We start from the raw sequence: 19,463 nt of genomic DNA on the forward strand, positions 1-19,463 counted from the left end.
ACAGTGATAAACCAGAAACTTCTTGAACATGGTTGTTGGAACGACACACCCCTTCTAATATTCTTACATCACAGCATAGCCAAGTCCTGAACAAGGAGGCAGCACAAAGCAGTGAAAAATGCATGGGATCTAGAGCCAGACAGACGTGGGCTCAAAACCTGGCTCTTCAGTGTGAAAGAGCTCGGCGATCTTAGGCAAGTTACTTAATCTCCCCGAACCTCTAGAGAAGGAGACAATCGTGTCCAACATAGGGACAAGCAAGACATCTAACAGCCTGGGCACAACCCCATGGCGAGTAATAGACACTGGTTCTCTCGTGTCTCCTTGCTTCCCGAAATTTCTGCCCATCTGTAGGCTAGTGGGGAAGCACTGGGGTCCCAGTTCACCACTGACGAGCTGCAAGACTTTGAGCTAGTAACTCTTCTAAGCCTCCGTTTCTGTACCACTAAAATGGAGGTAATGATAATACCTCCCACGTAAAGTTGTTGTGAGACGTGCATTTTAAATATATCAAGAGCCTTTAAGAAATAAAAGTGACCCAAGCCTCTTTCAGCCTCTGAGAGACCATGATGTTAGCCCATGTGAACAGACTAGGAAAGAAGCAATTGAAGTTCAGGGACAGTTAGGGCAAAATAATAGGGAAAAAAATACTCAAAAGGGAGCTTAACCACATGACTAAAGGTCTAGGTTAAAGAGTCCCACTGCCTGTGTTCAAACCCAGGCTCCACTATTTTAGTCGGCATCTGAATTGGAAGACATTATTTACTTCCTCTAGATCATGATTTCTGTAGCCGTAAGATGAGGACAATAGTAATAACTTACTTTACAGGGCTGCTCTGAAATATCTGGCTCGTAGCAAGTGCTCCATTAATATAACTGTCGTCATCATCATACCATGTGGCTCTCAAAAAAAGGAAAGCTAGGTTGTAGACAAGAATGAAATGCCTTTTATTTTCTGTGCTGAGACCGATGCCATCAGTTATCCAGCTGGCACAGAGCGGCTACTCCTCGGTTTATCCAGTGCTTCTGGGGCCTGTCTGTTGGGAGTTCAATGGATAGGACATAGTTGGTGGAGTGGCCTGTGGTGGAGAGGATGCCTCTCCGGGCACTTGTTTTATAGACTGGACACACATAAATGTTCTGATGCAGAAACATTGCACTTTCCCCAGGTTTCAGCCAAATGATGGGCAGTGGATCATAGAGGATCTTGGGGAGAGACTCGCCAATCTGCATCTTTTTCCTGTCCCAACGGGCACCTTCTAAGAAGAGTCCTTTTATGTAGGCCCCATCTTCTGGGTTATGCTCCATGACCACTTCTTGGGGGGTTACCTGGAAGACAAGAAGCTGTGAGTTACATTACTTTCCTTTTTCCTAAACGGGGCAGCATTAAGGCATTGGGGGAAAAGGTGTAACCTAGCTTTACTGTCTGCCTTTCCCAGGGTGCATGTCCCAAGACACTGGGGTGTCTCTGTTAACATTCCTGCCTGCTATACACAGGCCAGGTCTGATTTCTAGTCAGCATGTTGCCCTTTCATATGATAGGCAAAGAGACTGCACTACAGTAGGAGCCAGGAGGCCACATTAACTGTAACTGGCTTAGTGGCCTTGCACAATCTTTCTCCCTTTTTGAACCTGGGTCTATAAAAGTGAGGGGCTAGATTTAGATGCATCCTGGTAAAGCACTTCTCTAGGGGGGAGAAGTAAAGCCTTGACTTGTAGTTTTTGTCAATTTCTATGGTTTAAAGGCTCCCACCAAGGCCAATTTCAGGCTATCAACAAACAACCAGCTCCACTGGCTCTGATGAGTTAGTATGAGCCAGCTCCAGCACACCACTGTTCAGATTCAGAAATGATAAACTGCTTCTGGTAAATGCAGAAAATGGTCCAGGTGTAGGAGAAGAGAGGGTGGGGATTATGGTGAGCAGAGAGCACAAGCTCCATATAAAATCATTCAAATTCTAATATTTTTGTTATTGTTAATGGAATGTTTTTCCTATTTCTATTTCTAAGTATTTATCACTAGAATAGGAAAAGGCTTTTGATTTCTGTGTCTTTAACCAGTATCCAGTCATCTTACAAATTCTATTAATTCTAATAGGTGTGTTTTTGGATTCTCTTAGGATTTCTAGGCACATAATCTTTCAGCATCAAAAGAAGATGGTTTTATCTTTCTTTCAGTGTTTATTCCAGTTATTTTGTTTTCTTATTGCATTAATTTTGGCTTAACATTGTCTTCAAAGGCCAGTCAAGTTAAGTTCATTCATAAACTAAATTAAGACTAGGGCAATCAGTTTGTGACCACTGGACTAGATGATCACAAAGGATCTTTCCATAGAATTTAAAATTCTACAGTGTTCTGTAACAGTCATCTTACTCCTTTCTCTCCATATATGGACTGGGTGATACTTGACAATTGGCCATTCCTTTGACTTTAGCAAAGAACTACACAAGACCATTAACGTCGTTCCAAAGGAAGAGTCCATCATATTGAACAGACAATGCGGAAGGTGCTTTCATTTTTATTCATATGATGGTGGCAGAATTTTCTTCTGTAAAGATTCCTTTTTATATATGCAGAGACAAAGCCTATGGAATCCTCTGAATCTATCAGGAATAATTTTTGAAGCTACTTTAAGTCACGCTAAATACTTCATTTGTACCATCTTGGAAGCATTTCGGCCTTAACACATCCAAACACTTGGACTCATAAGAAAATGGACAACACTGCTTTCTCTGTTTGGCCCCTTGAGCTGATGTAACCCCAAGCACCCCTACCTCAAACTCAAATCCGATGTGGTCAATGGGGATGGTGTATTTCCGGGCATAATTCTGAGAGACACCTGTCAAAAATGACTGTGTGAAGTAGAATCCGGAGATCCAAAAGACCACAGGAGGCCCATTGTCAATCCATTCCTGGACAGCCACAGAAATAAAAATGCAAAGTCAATAACACATCAAAGACAGTTCAAAGGCAGGTAGTACCAATGAGTCCCATAAAGAAATATGTTTTTTCCTCATTTTTCTTGAAACAGGCAGCCCTCTCAGATTAGCTTATATTCTCCCACTTTGAAATCAAAGTACAAAGAAATATATTTCTACTTGAAGAAAAGCACAAGTTCAAATGGGTGTCAGGGATGTAGTAAAGAGTGGTAGGGACTACTGCGGTAGAGAATATGTGTCTAAACTGAGCGACAGCCACTCATCTCCAGCAATAGTTGCCATGCAGAAATGCAGGCCCATTGTTTCAGGTCTTCCTTTTTTTTTTTTTTTTTTTTTGCAGGACGAGTATCTATATCTTGATGTGTAACAATCCAATGTTTATAGGCTAGCTCAAAAAGTTTTAAATTACCAAGCAGCCAAACCAAATCTGTTAGCCAAATGTGGCCCATGAACCACAATGTGTGACATTTATTCTAGTTCCTAATCCTGTCTCTACAGGCTATAATCTTTTCAAGGCTTTTGAAAAGTCTTCCCTCTTGCCCTTAACCCTGGTAAGACTGTTTCCAGGAGGTGCTCAACCCAGGATGCCATCTGGCTGCCTGCCCTACTCCCTCTGCCTCTAATCTGTCGTTTCAGAATATCCTCTCCACCTGAATGAGATTGTCAGGTGCCCAGTTACTCTCACTCCCAGATACCTGGAAGAAGGCGAGGCGGGCCAGCAGGTCAGCCACATAGCCTCCCAGGGGCTTCAGAGATGGGTAGGACTTGGCCATCCACATGGCTGGCACTTTACCCACGAGCATGCTACTGAAGACATCCTCCAGCTCTGAGGACATCAGGACCTGCCCTTTAATGGCTCGGCCAAGATCGATGAGGCTTCTGCGAACCACTTTGGTCAATCTGCAAGAACAAAGGCGCAGACTCAGCCTGGCTCTCCAGTGACCTCGTTCTACCCCAAGTACACTATACCCAAGTGTCCTTTTACTTTTCCTCCCTTTAAAAAGTCAGATAATGAACACACATTCAGGATAGAAGAATTATAAAGAGAAAAAAATTTAAAAACACCCATTATCTCACCACCTAAGGATAACTTTGATGTGTATCTTTCTAGATTTTTCTATATGCAAACACGATTCACTTTTTAATGGGATAATTCTACATAATTTTTTATAATTTGTTTTTCTCTTAGCGTATAGGGAACATCTTTCCAATTCAACAGAGACCTAACTAAAATCTTCCTTGTTAATGATTGCAAGGTGTTACATTTTATTTACCTATCCTTCTATTGCTAAAATGTATTACTTCTAGATTGCTGTCACTGTAAGCAGCATTACTAGGGACATCCATCTATATCAATCTTTGTGGAAATTTATAATGATTTTCTTACTAAAAGTAAAATTTCTGGATCAAAGGGTAATGCAGTTTTAAAATTTCTGATCTATATTGCCAAAGCTGTTCTTTTTATAGACTATAAGGTGCATGCACACCTGAGAAGATGCAGCTGAAGGGCAGCCTGAGAGATGCCAAGATCACCTGCCTCTCTCTCTGGTGTCTGTTATGAGGCCTTGCCAAGCCTACAGGGAATTCACCTCAGAGTGCCAAAGAATCTGCTACCAGAGCAAGCTTGTCATGTCCAAAGATTTATGGAATCCCGGCCAAATGGACATGAGAATGATCAAATGTAAGAAAGGGATTCCTGGATGTGTAACCACTAAACTTTTATATTAAGAGGAATTTAAGGTTTAAACGTATTATTGGCGTGTGTGGACTCCTTGGCTGAGGAGTCAAGGGCAAAACTACCCTCCGAGTGATTATACCACAGACCTTTAACTATTACACCTAAAGACCTACTTGTAAAAGTTTTCTTTCTATTCTTGCAGCTATGATCTCTGCTAGTTTCAAGATTTTTAGTATTCATGGAAGGAATGTTTGCCCCAGAATACACAATAGTGGCTCCTCTGAATGGGAACTGTCATTCTGAACTGTGATTTTGGGCCTCTCATACCAAAGGGTGAACAGGCTAAAGAAAAGGTAGTGGGGAGGAATGTCACAGCATTGCTCAAGGTATTGCTGAGCATTACTGGAATGTAAGATTGCTGTTACCCAGTTCTCTTATATTACAATGGCCAGTAGTAAAGGCTGGTGAAGGCCACTGCAATGACCTTAAGGGAGAATGACTGGCAAAAGAGGAAAACCTACTGGGAGGTATCTGGGTGAATAAGGATTACACCAAGGTATCTGACCCAAGTAATCAGCACAGCATCCTTGACTCACGCCCCACACTCTGCTTGGTCCCCCATCAGGTCGACTGCCTACTGACTCTAGGGAGTAATCCTAAGACTGAGGAAGCCAAGAAGTTCTTAGATGGCATTCTTCCAGGTCCCTGGTCCTTCAGAGTCAGGGCCGCCCCAAAACTGAGTAATGACCAATGAGGCAAAACGGAGACGGTAGCATTTAGAGTATCTGGAGCAGTAAGAACCTTGGACTTGGAGGCAGAAGTGATGAGTTTCCTCATCTGACCTAGATGGTGTTAGGGAACACTTTCAGTTTTGATTATTTAGACATCAAATCAAGGTGATCCCATTGGTCTCTAAGCTCTAGTACCTGGAGGAGAAGTGAGAAGGGAATAGAAGGCCAGAGACCCTTAGCCCCATGACCATCCTTTCTTATCTCCGTGGTGGAGGCAATGGGATGAACTGCTCCCCACCCCTTTCTACGTTTACCCTCATTTCACATACTGGCTAAGTGCATGGGCTATGGAATTAGACAGCCTGGGTTCAAACTCAGTTCTCCCAGTGAATGACTCAGTTTTCTCATCTGTAAAATAGTGGTAGAGGGATTACTAACTGCGCATATTTTAAAAGACTATTGTGTGGTTTGAATGCAAAAACATGAATGGTGCTTAGAGCTACATTTGACACTAAAGGCTCAGTAAAAGTGACCTGAATGATTACTTTTACTATTAGCCTGAGCTTGGTATTGGTTTTAACCCCACTTTGCAGATGTCGCATGAATGAATGAGAGAGAATGAATAGAAGGAATGATTTAACTCTGGGCTAACACATGCTGGGATGGCCCTATTTATAGCCCTTCCTACAGGTAGGACAAACCAGCTTCCTCTGCACAGCAACCCTTATCAAGTGTCCATTCCGGTTACTGCCCATTAGAGCCTGCCCTTCACAGTCTAATTCCCAGGATCCAAGAAAAACCATACAGCTCACCTGTTGAATCTGATGAGCTCTTGCCTTAGGACAGTGTTCATAGATTCCTCATAGACCACAGGGTACAACTTCATGACCAGTTCCAGGTCAAAGTCATTGGGAAGCTTGGCGAGTATGTCCTGGGCTAGCTCCTCAACCACTTCCTTAAAGCGCAAGCAGCAGAGAGGTGAATGAGAAATAAGGCCTGTGGGCTGCGGCTTTGTTTGGGTAAAACTGAAGCAGTGAGCATTTGTCTTTTTAACATAGTCTGTAGGACCTGACTTGGAACTCTCTCCTACAAAAGCCAGTTCTGCCTTGATGGGGAGGAGGACGCCCATGCCCCCTTAGGCAGGACATTGCTTCTTGGCCAGAAAGTTTCACTGAGCTGAACACCTGAAGCAAGGGCCTGAGGGCCAGGTGGGGACTTCCTGCTCAGCCAGGTAGCCTCAGGGCAGTGCTGAACCCTGCAGAACTCCTCCTGTCTCCAAGGTCACCCCTGGGAGACAGTCTCCTGAAGCTCTCACAGCTGGCCCCTCTGGACCAGCTCCTGGTGCAGATGGGACTTTGCTCAGTGCCAGTGACTTGTACACCTGGGAAGTCAGTAGGCCTGAGTAAGAATAGCACACAGCAGTGAGTTTAGCCAAGTAGTGAGGGGACAGGCCTAGAGGAAGAGTAAGAAAAGGAGGAGGAGGACCCGGGTGTGGGAGAGACAGCTCTGCCACCCTGTGGCTCTAGGAGGCTGGAATGTACTTCTTTCCCTCCTCCCACTGTGAGGGGAATTTCCATCCCTAAGTTGAGACAAACAAACCAGGCTGCTTTACCTTCATACATATTACAGCATTATGAACCAAATCAAGAAACCAAACACAATTGTCCCTTGGCATCCACTAGGGATTGATTCCAGCACAAAAATCCAGATGCTCAAGTCCCTCATATAAAACGGTGTAATGTTTGCATATAACCTACCCACATCTCCCCCTCCCCCCAATCATTTTTAGGTTACTTATAATACCTAATACAATGTAATTACTATGTAAAATTGCTGTAAATACAGTGTGAAGAATATGTTGATGTGGGGCAAATGCAAGTTTTGTTTTTCGGAACTTTCTGCAATTTTTTTCCTGAATGTTTTCAATCCTTGGTTTAATTCAAGGATGTGGAAGCTGTGGACATGGAAAGTCAACTGTACACAAGATCCAGCTGACTATCCGGTAGCTCAGAAGGTGGAGAAGGGAAGAGAAGGATGGGAGAGGATAGGGTGGAGTCAGGAGGCGGTGGTTATGGGTCTGGCTCTGCCTCTAGGTTTATGGATGCCTTGAAGTGGGACACTTCTTGCCGGGTTCGTTTGCCCTCATCTATAGACCAAGGAGAGGGGACTGAATCAGCCCTTCACAGTATGGAATGAACACAAGAGGAACCCAAAATGATTCCAGGCATTTCCAGGACATGGAGCAAATAATGTTGAATCATGTGGTGAGAAAGTCACCCTCCAGTCAAGTTTTGGCCCTCTTTGTCTTTTCATTCCCCTCAAGGAGGAAGTTGCAGGTCAGGGTTAATTAAATGCTCTGTAACACATGATGATATTCCCCTTTCCCAAGAAGCCAGCGCGGCCAGCAGCACGTAGAAGAATTAATAATGTTTAGCTTTCATTTTCTTTCTGTGGTTGTCATGACTGTATGGAAAAAGGTACTGGGTTTCTGCTTATTGTCCTGACACGTGTGTGTGTGTGTGTGTGTGTGTGTTTTAATAAATGTTTTTAAGCAAAAGAGATTTAGTTTTAAATACTATATTAATGGAAGATAGATGATCTGTGGGTATAGCAGCGGATCATGAAGGTTACACAGGACTAGCCGATGTTTTGGAAACAGGGGTGGTCTTCCAGCTGGGTGTTTAAATGACTCTCAGCAGTAAGACCAGAGCACCCATGCCCTCCCTCAGGGGTCTGCCAGGACCCTCCACTTTTCTTTTTTTTTTTTTTTCCTTTTTCAGTCATCACCCACAATCCGGCACGCCCACTAGATAGGAAATGGAATTCAAGCCTGGTTACCTGAGGGGACTTGCCGCTCCCCCCCGCCTGCCTAGGGAGGGTCAGCAGCACCCCTTGAAACAGCTGGTTGGTTTCCTGGTTGTCTTTGGTGATGTCGGCATTCTCGTGGAGACCAAACACTTCCGGGTGGGCTGTGATAGGGAGGCTCCTGAGGTAATCGATATAGGACTGGGGAGGAAATCTTCAGTTGACACAAGTTCAGGTTCCTGGAGGCCCCACAGACCACCCGGGGCTTGGCCAGACCAGGCCCAAGCAGGAGTCCCACTGTACTGGTGGCCAGGGCCACACGCACCCCCCCCCGCCCCTCCCCGCCGCCCCCGCAAGCTCTCCCTCATGTGGCTTTCTGGGGAATGAGTATGAGTATGAAGGTAGCTGGGCTGAGTATCTCCTCTCCCACCTCTGGCTTCCTCCCTGCTCCCCTAGCAACCCTGGCGGTGGGGACAAAACCGGGGTTGGATCCTGGGGTTGGGTCCTGGGGTTGGATCCTGGCGTTGGATCCTGGCTCCATCTCAAACTAACTGTATAACCTTAAGCATGAAAACCCTGAAAGCAACCCCCTCCCTTTTTTTCCTTCTGCAAATGGGAAGATAAATGAGGTTATGAAGGAATAAGCCCTCGGCATATAACAGTTGCTCGATAAAAGGAAACCCTTTTCATCCCTCCTTCAGACTTACTGTTTTCTTCTTTCCTTTATCGTTTTCCCATCCAGGTTTTCTGTCCCTCCCTTTGCCAGCTTCCGAAGCTTTGTTTTCAAGGAGCAGTTTCTGGCCTGTTCACTACCAAGGCTTCGTCTTAACTATCTCTCCCTCTTCCCCCGAGATGGACCCCATATTTTGAAAGACCTAGTCTACCAAATGCCCAGCAGTCATTTAACAGTAATAATGTAGGATTTTGGAAGATTGGAAATAGCTTATGGACCTGATTCAGGAAGCCCAAGCTATCCCTGGGCCCTCCCTGGCTCCATGGAGACTGCCCAGCCCCTCTGGGGCACAGACGGACCTCTCCCTCCCCTGCCCCTCACCTGGTAGGAGCCATGAGGAGGGATGTAGTAAGCATCTCCAGGAGCAAGATGGTAATGGTCCTGCTCGACTTCCTTACAGTAGAACGTGGATAGAAGGGACAGCAGGAGCCTCCTGTCTTTGTCATCCGTCACTCTTCCTCCGTAATTACATTCCCCTGGGGACAACCAATAGAGGAGTGAGTTGAGCCCATAAGGAACGTGGTCATTGACCCAAAACAGAGGATTCTTTCAGCCAAGGAGCTCTGCTGAGATACAGGGTTGCTGAAACCAGACTCGGCTTGGGAGGAGACCAGGTCTTTTTGGTATTATGGTTGCTACAACGATAATATATGTTCATCATATTAGAAATTAGAAAATGGAGATAAACTGAAAGAAAAGCAATACAGTCACCAATAATTCCCACAAAAGTAACTGCTACACTTTGTGGCATCTTCTAGACATTTGTCTGGACATTTGTGTATGTGTGTGTGTACATGTGTGTGTGTACATATATGTGAAAGGCATTACAGAAATGTGGTTCAGGGGGAGAACTTTGTCAAGAGATAATACTGGGTTCTAATTCCAGCCAATTTCTGGGCTCCAACTTTTGCCACTATCAGCTTCTCATCTGTCAAGAGGCAAAAATGACTCTATATCCATCTTACATGGCTGTGGTTAATAATGCTTTATAAAGCATTTAGCACAATGCTTAGCATACAGAAAGCATTCAATTAATTACAAACCTGTATTTTAGAAAACTGAGATTATCTTATATATACCGCTTTGGGATATGGCTCTCCTACCCCCACCCCCATCATGAACATCATTCTCTGAGACTCAGGTCTCTACGCTCAGATTTCTACGAAAAGAATTAGGTAGTACTTTTGAGGGGACATCAAATCCATCTCATTAACCCATGATGCATTTTCTAGCTGGATCAGATTTCAGAACGTGGGTGCCACCTGGTATTTAGTAGATGGGGACAACGCACTCATCTGTAAGGGAAAGATACATCTGTGTGTGTGTGTGTGTGTGTGCACGTATGTGTGCACAAGGGCTCCCTTGATGGGTGGGCTCATTTCCAATTCCAAACATTCTGGGAACAGGCAGGAATATGGACATGGAACAGGAAGTGTGACTCAAGTTGAGGAGGCCTCAGCTTCTCTTGGTCTTGGAGAGGTCTAAATATCCAGGAGGGGGTTCCAGGTGGGTCATAAGTAAGAGACTAAGGGGAAGCTCATACTTACGCTGAGTAATTTGAGCCTGACAGAAGCTGTCTAACCTTAAGCCATACCATCTAGATTTCTGAAGCTCTCTCTGATCTCTCTCTGACCTCTCGGGCCTTTGGCAAAGTTTAGTTTAAACGTCACAGTAAAGAGGTTTATGACAGCACTAGAGCTACAATATTAAAGGGAGAGTGGTTCCCCACTGAAGTCAGCATGGCAGCAGGACCCCAAGTGAAGGCGAACCTCAGGCAGAGTCATGGTTCAAGGTCCCATCACCACTCCCTCATCGGCGAATTTTCCTTCAGGGGGTGCCCTTGTGGGCTCTTGGCTTTATGTTTATGAAGAAAGGTGTAGTTCTTTACTTACATGTCTTCTCTTTGTAGCAAGAGCATGAGTGTCTACAGGGGCCAGGATGACCTTACAGCTCTTCTAGATTCCCCACTGGCCCTGCCACAGAGCTGGGGGTACCAGATTAAGAATCTGTTTGACTTTGGCCCACCTAATTCAATAACAACTTTCCATCCTGTCTCTTTGGTTAGTGTCGGTACAGAGTTCTAATAATCGCCTCTATCTGATTCTTCTGTCCTTCCAGGCACATAGGAGGTTACACTTCCCTGGGCCCCTTACAGTGAGGCGGGGCCAGGTGACAAGCTCTTGTGCATTTACTTCCTGGCATGGGCCCTTCAGTGCTGTCCCTGTGGCAGTGACCACATAGGAGTATGCTGAGATGGTGGCATCAAAAGTCGGTGGAGCCTTTGCGCACTGCGCCCCTAACAGACAACCACAGTGAGCAGACAGGCGTGCTGATTCGCACTGGACATGCAGAGTGGGCAGGAAATGGACCTTCGGTGTTTTACACACTTAAGATTTAGGGGTTGCTTGTTACCCCAGCCTAACTAGTCTAACTTGACTGGTGCAGCTGGAAAGTGACTATCCTCGAGCCAGCTGGTACAGCTGGGGCTGGTTTTATGAGCGACAGGCAGTCCAGTACTAAGACCACATCCCAGGGCAATTATGCACTCATTCTGTGATCTGAAGACGAGCCCTGGGACGTGCTTCCGTGTGGCCTGGAACAATGGGAACATGGCTCAGTTCTTTGGAGACGTTCTTTCACCAAACTAAAATCCACTAAACTTACATTGTGTGTGTCACTTGGGGTTTTGTTTTAGGGGACATTGTGCTGAGTTAAGGTCTATGTCACCTGTTACAACTGAATTTAACCACTCTAAAGCTGGATTTCTCAGTCTCGGCATGATTAACATGTTGGACTGGGTAGTTCTGTGTTGGCGGGGGAGGCGGGGGAGGCGGGGGGCTGTCCTGTGCACTGTGGGATGTTTAGCAGCATCCCTGCCCTTTACCCAGTAGCATTTTGTGACAACAAAAAATGTCTCCCACTGCTCAAGGCCTCGGTCTTGTCAGCTGTAAAATGGGGCCACTAATGTGAAGCTCATAGGGATTGCTGTGAAGACCGAATGTGCTGATCAGGTAGATAAAGAGCCTGCATATGGCTGGGGAAAGGGTTGAGAGTTGAGGAGGGAAATTGTTTATGCTCTTGAAGGTGCCCAGGTTTTTTTGGTGAGCTGCATTTTAACCTTCGGCCACGGTATTCTGTTCACGTAGCCCATCTACATTTTATCTCCTATTTATCTCTGAGATTACACGGTGTTTCTTGAGGGCAGTGACCAAGTTTTATACATGTGTATTCTCCCATCTTACGTACTAGTATATACCAGATGACTATGAAAGGTTGCTGACAGATCGCTTTAATTCAAAACAGCAAGTGCAGTTTTCACCTCCGGGTACCTCTGCTGGGAATGCTCTCCCCCCTCCTTCCCAATGCCACCCCCTTCCTTCTCCCGCTTGTAAAACTCTTACTTATCCCTCAAAACCATCTTTCATGCCCCGACCCTATGCCTGAAATGTAATCACTGTGCTGCCTTTCTCCTTTATAAATGTGTCTCTTATTGAATTTAATCACCGTATTGTCACTTATTTTGTTATATGTTTCTCCCTTTGTAGGCTGTGCGCCACTTAAGGGGAGGGATTGATCTTGACTTTATTGTGTTTTTGTTTGTTTGTTGTTTTCATTTGCTTGTTTTACAGTGTGCAGCACGGTGACCAGCGTTAGTAACAGCTCGATGTTTGTTGAAAGAATGAGTCAGTGAGTAGATGAATGGAAATGGGAGCAGAGGAGCAGGAGACTGGAGCACAGATAATCCTGGAGGTTTACAGCTGCCAGAGTCTCCTCCCGTAAATACCTGTCAGGTAGGTCAGAGCATCAAACGGCACCTCCTTGTAGTCATTCAGAAACATCTGGATCTGCCGCATACTAATCCTCAGGTCAGACTCGTTGAATTCATAAGGAATATTCCAACCTGCGTGAGGCAGAGATGAATTAGATGCTTCAGGGCTGAGAGCTCTTAATTCCCACCCTGAGATTGAGCTGGTGGAGTTAAGTATCATTATGGATCAAGAATCCGTTTCAGCCCCATGAGTATTAAGCACCGTGCCAACTATTAGCCTTGACATTTACTGCCAATGTGGGAGCCGTTCTGCCTGAGAAACCATCCATTCTAAAATTAATTTCCTTATGGATCTCCCCATTTGTTAAGGAAAATGTTAACGTCCTGGGATTTGTGGAACGAGAATTATTCACCCTGGCTGGAATACTGTGGTCATGCATAGAACGCCAAAAATAACACTCAAGCATAGCTAGAGAGGAGTATTTGTGACTGGGCAACAGACCTAAGTTAGCTTTGAGAATCCCCCTCCTCGTGCCCAGGAAGAACTAGACAGCTGGCTTTGGAGAAATTATTCCTTGTATTTCCAAGGGTGATAATGATAGATGCCCAGTGGGGCTGCTCAAGTGACACAAATGTGTGAACTGGGACTGATGGAGGATAGCAGTATGGTGGGACCTGTGCTTATTGGAGACGTTCAGTTTCCTCCTAAACATTCACATTCAAATTAAAAAATATAATAAAATAAAAACTTGTGTTTTGGCAAACAAAACAGAACTGGGCAGTTGGCTGTTAAGCCAAACTGCTGCAGGGATTTTCAAAGGTCTGGCATGGTGGAAGAACGTGGTGTGCAGGATGCAGATAGAGAGGGAGTGTCCTCCTCAGCTGTCTTGTCCCTGAACCCCTCAGTGGAAGGGTCACGTGGTCTGTGGAGCCAACTGGGGCAGGCTGAAGGAACAGGACAAGATGCTCAGAGAAAATCACCACGAGGACAATTTGCCTCCTCATCTAAAACAAAAGAATGGCCAAGAATACCTAGAGGTGGGTCATTTCAAGAAAAGAATCAGAGGCTACCCGAGGATGAGAGAAAAATAATCCAATCCAAAACCACAGTGACGTGGGATCTGTGTTTAATAGTTCGATGATCTGCTCTAACAAGAGTATTGAGTTTTACTTAAGTTTGGCTATGGATAGGTTACATTCATAAACAAATTCATGTTTATTTTTTCAAAGAGAAGCACAGACAAATATCCCAGCTGTATTTCTTTCATTGTTATGCACCTGTAAAGAGAGCAACCTAAAATGTTACAAATTACATGGTAACAACTCCTTGGAGAATGGCCATTGTATCCAAGCTAGGCAAAAACACACCAAAGGAAAGGGCCTCCAATCTCCTCATTACCACAGTACCTCAGTAATTAGGGGACCTCTGAGTCTGAGGCACCACCTCTTTCCCTGACATGGACGTTGACCTAGCTATAGAGTTGCCAGACTTATTAAATAAAAATACAGGCCACTCGGTGAAATGGAATTTCAGATAAACAACAAATCATATTTATATGAACAGTAGTTTTTTTTTGTTTTGGGGGGGTGGTAATTAGGTATATTTACTTTTTTTTGATGGAGGTACTGGGGATTGAACCCAGGACTTCGTGCATGCTAGGCATACACTCTGTCACTGAGCTATACCCTCCCCCTCCAACAAATCATATTTAATATAAGTATGTCCCAAGTACTGCATGGAACATTTTATACCCTATTTTACTGGCAACCCTGAGTGCAAACTTGAATGCGCCCCTGCATCTGTCTGTGATCTTTTCCCCAGGCCATCCAGGTGCCCTGTCATCTCTCACCTAGGGGTCCAAAGTTTCTCCTCTCTTGAACAACGGCATGGAAGAAGCAAAGGCCAAACAACAGCTTTTGCCACATCACTGGTTTTGTACAGCTTTGGAAGAATACGGGGTCTGAGATGGGGTCATTGAGGTAAGAGCGCAAGAGGTTGGCCCGGAGTCCTTTGGGGGGTTCGTTGGTCATTTTGATCCCGTTCTGAAGGATGCTGACTGGAAATTTCTCTGATGGATAGCTGGTTAACCAGAGTCTGGAAGAACAACAGTCACAATTATTTAGAGCAAGGCAAGAAGTTTTATTGAAACACAGTAACAAAAAGTAATGACTAGCGTTTACGAAGCACCACTGAATACTGAACCCCATGCTAAGAATTTAATGTATGTCCCTTCATTTACTTTAATCCTCACAGCCACTCTGTGACTTACTGTCCCCTTTACCAACGAGGAAACAGAGGCATGAGGAGGTCAAGGGTGTTTTTCAAGGACACGCCACTTGGAAGCAGCTGAACCGACATATGAATTCAGGGCTCCCTGACTCCTGATCACCACGCCACACTCCCACACTCCTCCTACCGGGCTGTCTGAGCCTCTGTTAGGGTCAAACACTATACCCGGCACCCCAGCAGTGGCCAAAGTGAGCAAAGTATTGTTTCTTGCTTCTATATACTCACAGCCTTGCTTCTAGGGAGGAAATGGGAGCTGAGGAGGGGAGAAAAGACAAGCGAGCACAACGCCAAAGCATTATAAAATCAAGACTGCAGGGAGGGAGGGAAATAACAGGCTGTGGGGGGTCCCTGAGGTGGGGAGAGCAGAAGTCTGCAAACTATTGGCCAGGGAGGCAAATCCAGCCTTGACCTGCTTTTGTAAATAAAGTGTTATTGAAACATGGCCACACCCCTTCATTTACATACTGTTTATGGATGCTTTCAGGCTACAACAGCAGAGCCGAATACCTGCAAAGCCTAAAATACTTACTGTCTGGCCCCTTACAGGAAAAGTTTGCTGACCTCTGTCACAGAGACCAGTGGCATTTGAAATGGGTCTTCAGAAAATGGAAGATTTCTTTCCTTAAAATATAAAAGTTTATCTATGCCCACAAAAAAATGGGAACATATGTAAAGGTATTTAGAAGGGACAAAAAATATATATATATATATAATTTTACCATCTACAGGTTAACATTTTGGTATATTTTCTCCCAGGAATTTATTCATTTGTTTTTCTTACCCAAGCTCAAGTTACATACACACTGTAGCATCCTACTTTGTTTCATTTTTGTGGTTTTTTTTTTTTTTTTTTTTTTTTGCTAGAGAGTAAAGAGGTTTCCAACAGGAAGATTTGGGAATAAAAAGTCATTATTAAAGACACAAGAAACAGGCCAAAAAACTGCAGAGAGGAGGAAAAGTTGGGGATGTGGTAAAGCTTGGCAGGCAGTCTGCTGCCCTCCAGGCACAAGGCTCGAGGGAAGGGAAGAGGCCATAAACTGGTGGCCTGAAGCCTGACTTCAGTCTGCAGGTGGATGATGTTTAGCTCTCACCATGCAAAGCAACACAATGCTGCAACATATTTTTGAAGTAGTTGCCAACTTTTAAAAATCTAGGGCTTTCTTTAAAATTCTTGATTCCTATCTTTCCTTTAAAATTATCAGAAAATCTGGCCATGGGAGGCCTGCATTCCTGCATGGCAACAGTTAGCTGGTATTACATAGTAACCGCTTCTCTCTAAGAGACAAGTGCTTCTAGTTCACCACAGTCCCCACCACTCCCTACTGTGTTCAATCCTGAGGCCGACGGCCCATGACTATTGCTATTGTACTGTGCAAAGTGGAATATTTCTTGTGCCCAGCATTCTTCACTCATTTATGTTATATTCCAGGATCCTGTAAGCACTTGAGTTCATGACTTCTGGGTTAGGACTATATTAGAGAAGATGTCAATGTCAGCATGAATAATTTTTCCTTTATTGAGTTGATGGTCAGTGAATCAACTCAGCATTCCAAACCAAAGAGTATTCTTGAAATTAATGGATCTCCCTTAAAGTCTTCCATGAAATTTACATGAGCCTTAACATGAATACAATCAACTATGGCTTAATCTGGCTTTGTAAATAAACACCAAACATTTTTCTATTTTCAGGCAGACATGACTAAAATAAAAATAACCAGCAAATTTTGTTGCCTAGAACAGGAGTCGGCAAACTTTTCCTATAAAGGATCAGATAGTAAATGTTTCAGGCTTTGCAGGCCATATGGTTTCTGTCACAACTGTCTGAAGCATGAAAGCAGTTACAGACAATATATGAGTGAACACGGCTGTATTTCAACAAAACTTTATTTATCGACACTGAAATTTGAATTTTATATAGTTTTCATGTGTCGTGAAATATTCTCCTTTTGATTTTTTTCAACTGTTTAAAAATGTAAAAGCTATTCTTAGATTGCAAGCTGAGTGAACACAGGCTGCCGGCTGGATTTGGCCCACAGGCCACAGTTTGCTGACTCCTGCCCAGAATAAGAGAATCACTGAACGTGTGAGTTGAAAGGGGCTTTGAAGTCGATCTGGTTCATCTCATCATTCTGTAAATGCAAAAACTGAGGCCCAGCCTTGCTGGGCTTTAAAGTTCATGGACAATAAATGTTTCCAGTGCTGATTAAAATTCCATGGATCCCAAGAAATATAGGATAGAGCAAGTGCCTAGACTATAGGTGGGATTTTATTTTAGACAAGTAAGTTTTAAAAATCAGATGTGCTGGCATTTAATCTACCTTCCTAGGTAAATCTCCTATCACCTTTCCCCAGTAACATCACACAGCATATACCCCAGAGTCACAGGATAACTTCTTGGTGTTTCCTTTGCTTTTACAAATGCTGTTCCTTCTGCCTGGAATGTCCTTCCTGGAAGACTCCTAATGCACCTTTCAAACTCCAGGCAATTGTCAGTCCCCCAGGCCTTCCCCAACTTTCCCTTCCCTTTTCCATTCTTGTTCAAACAAGTACATCAGGTTACTGCATCGTATCAACATCGTTCATCTATCGTCTGCTTTCTCCTAGACTGAGAGCTTCTTATGGGCAGAACTGTGTCTTGTTCACCTTTGCATTCCCAGCTGCTAGCATAACATCTGGAGCTCGAGGTTGGGGCCCAGGGCCAGGCAGTGGTGGGGCAGCATCTCACCTGAACCCCGTGTGGGTGCTCTCAGGAACAATCACCTCCTCACAGATCTTCTCCAGCGCAGGCATCCAGCTCGTGGCCAGGTGGCAGTTCTGTAAGACCACCCAGGTCCCGTCTTTGACAGCAGTGTTGATCATTTTGGCAGCAATAGGGCCTTGGCCCTGGCCAAGTGAGATGGTCTGTGTTTTGGCACCTCCCATGCCAAGATCATCAGCAAATTTCAGCAGGCCTGAGACAAGGAAGAAAAAGGGCTTTTGAAAGAGGAGAGGCTACCTAAGGCCATATTAACAATAACAACACAGAAGGAGGGGCTCCATTAAAATTCTGGACTCAGAAAGAAACCTGCTAGTGTCTGTTAAGTATAAAATTAGCATCTTTCTGAGGAAGGTGTAGACTTCTGGTAAGACGGTAAGCAAAGATACTATTGACTCCTCTTTTGCTCTAGAGACATTCTTGATTAAAAAAAAATTATACAAACTTAAAAATAAAAAAGAATTTGAAAGAAAGAGAAATTCCTAGATGCCAAAAATGAAGAGGGGACTCAAAACTACAGAGGAGAGCACATAACCAAAGACCTAGGAACTGGGTTTTTATAATTGTATTTTACTAGGGAAACAGGCATTTGGATAGTGACAGTTCAAGTAGGTCTGTTTCATTTCTCTCTTTCTCAGAGGGAGCCAATGTTACTACCTTTTTGTGAATCCTTCCAGAGATATTTTATACATTTAAATATATATATATATATATACTATTATATTTACCTGAATTGTAGAACACTACATTTACTTTTTTCACTTAGACCTTTTCTACATCAGTACATATATAAAGGTCTTATTCTTTTTGGGGGGTGGGTGAAGGATGGGGAGAGGTAATTAAGTTCATTCATTCATGTATTCATTCATTTAATGGAGGTACTGGGGATTGAACCCAGGACCTCAGGCATGCTAAGCATGCCCTCTACCACTGAGCTATAACCCCCCTCCCTAAAGGCCTTATCCTTTTCTGTGGTTACATACTATTTCACCTTTGGAAAATACCTTACTTCATTTAACCGTCTAGTGGTTGGTGTTTGTTCACAGGAAGCACAGCTTTGCACTCATAAGGAGTGAGGTGCTAGAACTGAGACTTCTGTATACAGTCAGGATCCTCAAATGGCTGCACCCTCATGGTAAGAAGGCCAGAAGTCTCCTTTGTGTTCCTTCTCTAATGATGTTTAGATGCTTCTTTTATGGTCATTTTCAGAGACAACATTAAACTCTCGGGCTACCATCACAAATAACCAAAGATTGGGCAACTTGAACAACAGAAATTTATTTCCTCTGATTTCTGGAGGCTAGAAATCTAAAATCAAGGTGTTGGCAGGGTTGGTTTCCTCTGAGGCCCCCTCCCTGGCTTGTCTGTGGCCATCTTCACCTTAGGTCATCTTCTCACTGTGTCCTCTCTGTTAGAGTGTTTCTGTCCTAATCTTTTCCTCTTACAAGGACACTAGTCATATTAGATTAGAACCAACCCTAATCATCTCATGTTAACTAACTCTTTGAAGACCCTATCTCCAAATATAGTCACATTCTGAGGCACTGGAGATGGGGGGACACAATTCACCATATGTAATCCTGGGGGTATAATTCTCTTGTTTTATGTGCTGATTATCCCTTATAGTGATGTATTTCTTTGTGTAGTTTATAATTTTTTTAAATTGTGAGTTCAGAAACAGCAAGCTTGTGTTATTTTGCGGGAGTCTAACATACCTTGGGTTTTAGGAATGCCCCTAACAGAATAGTTTTGCATATGCAAA

At 44.1% G+C, this 19,463-nt stretch overlaps 1 protein-coding gene across 1 annotated transcript in view; it reads right to left on the minus strand.

Moving 5' to 3' along the window:
• Positions 1-975: 975 nt before the first annotated feature.
• The window catches only part of DNAH3 (dynein axonemal heavy chain 3), a 150,344-nt gene continuing 131,856 nt past the window's right edge, over positions 976-19,463 (minus strand). Inside the window, exons 55-63 of the mRNA XM_064478501.1 lie at positions 17,672-17,897; positions 14,507-14,751; positions 12,672-12,788; positions 9,209-9,363; positions 8,188-8,355; positions 6,162-6,304; positions 3,636-3,840; positions 2,776-2,913; positions 976-1,329 (exon numbers count right to left, since the gene is read on the minus strand). Of these exons, the coding sequence (XP_064334571.1) occupies positions 976-1,329; positions 2,776-2,913; positions 3,636-3,840; positions 6,162-6,304; positions 8,188-8,355; positions 9,209-9,363; positions 12,672-12,788; positions 14,507-14,751; positions 17,672-17,897 (1,751 nt within the window). The remainder of the gene's footprint in view (positions 1,330-2,775; positions 2,914-3,635; positions 3,841-6,161; positions 6,305-8,187; positions 8,356-9,208; positions 9,364-12,671; positions 12,789-14,506; positions 14,752-17,671; positions 17,898-19,463) is intronic.

The sequence above is a fragment of the Camelus dromedarius genome, chromosome 24 (genome assembly GCF_036321535.1).
Source record: "Camelus dromedarius isolate mCamDro1 chromosome 24, mCamDro1.pat, whole genome shotgun sequence".
NCBI lineage: Eukaryota > Metazoa > Chordata > Mammalia > Artiodactyla > Camelidae > Camelus > Camelus dromedarius.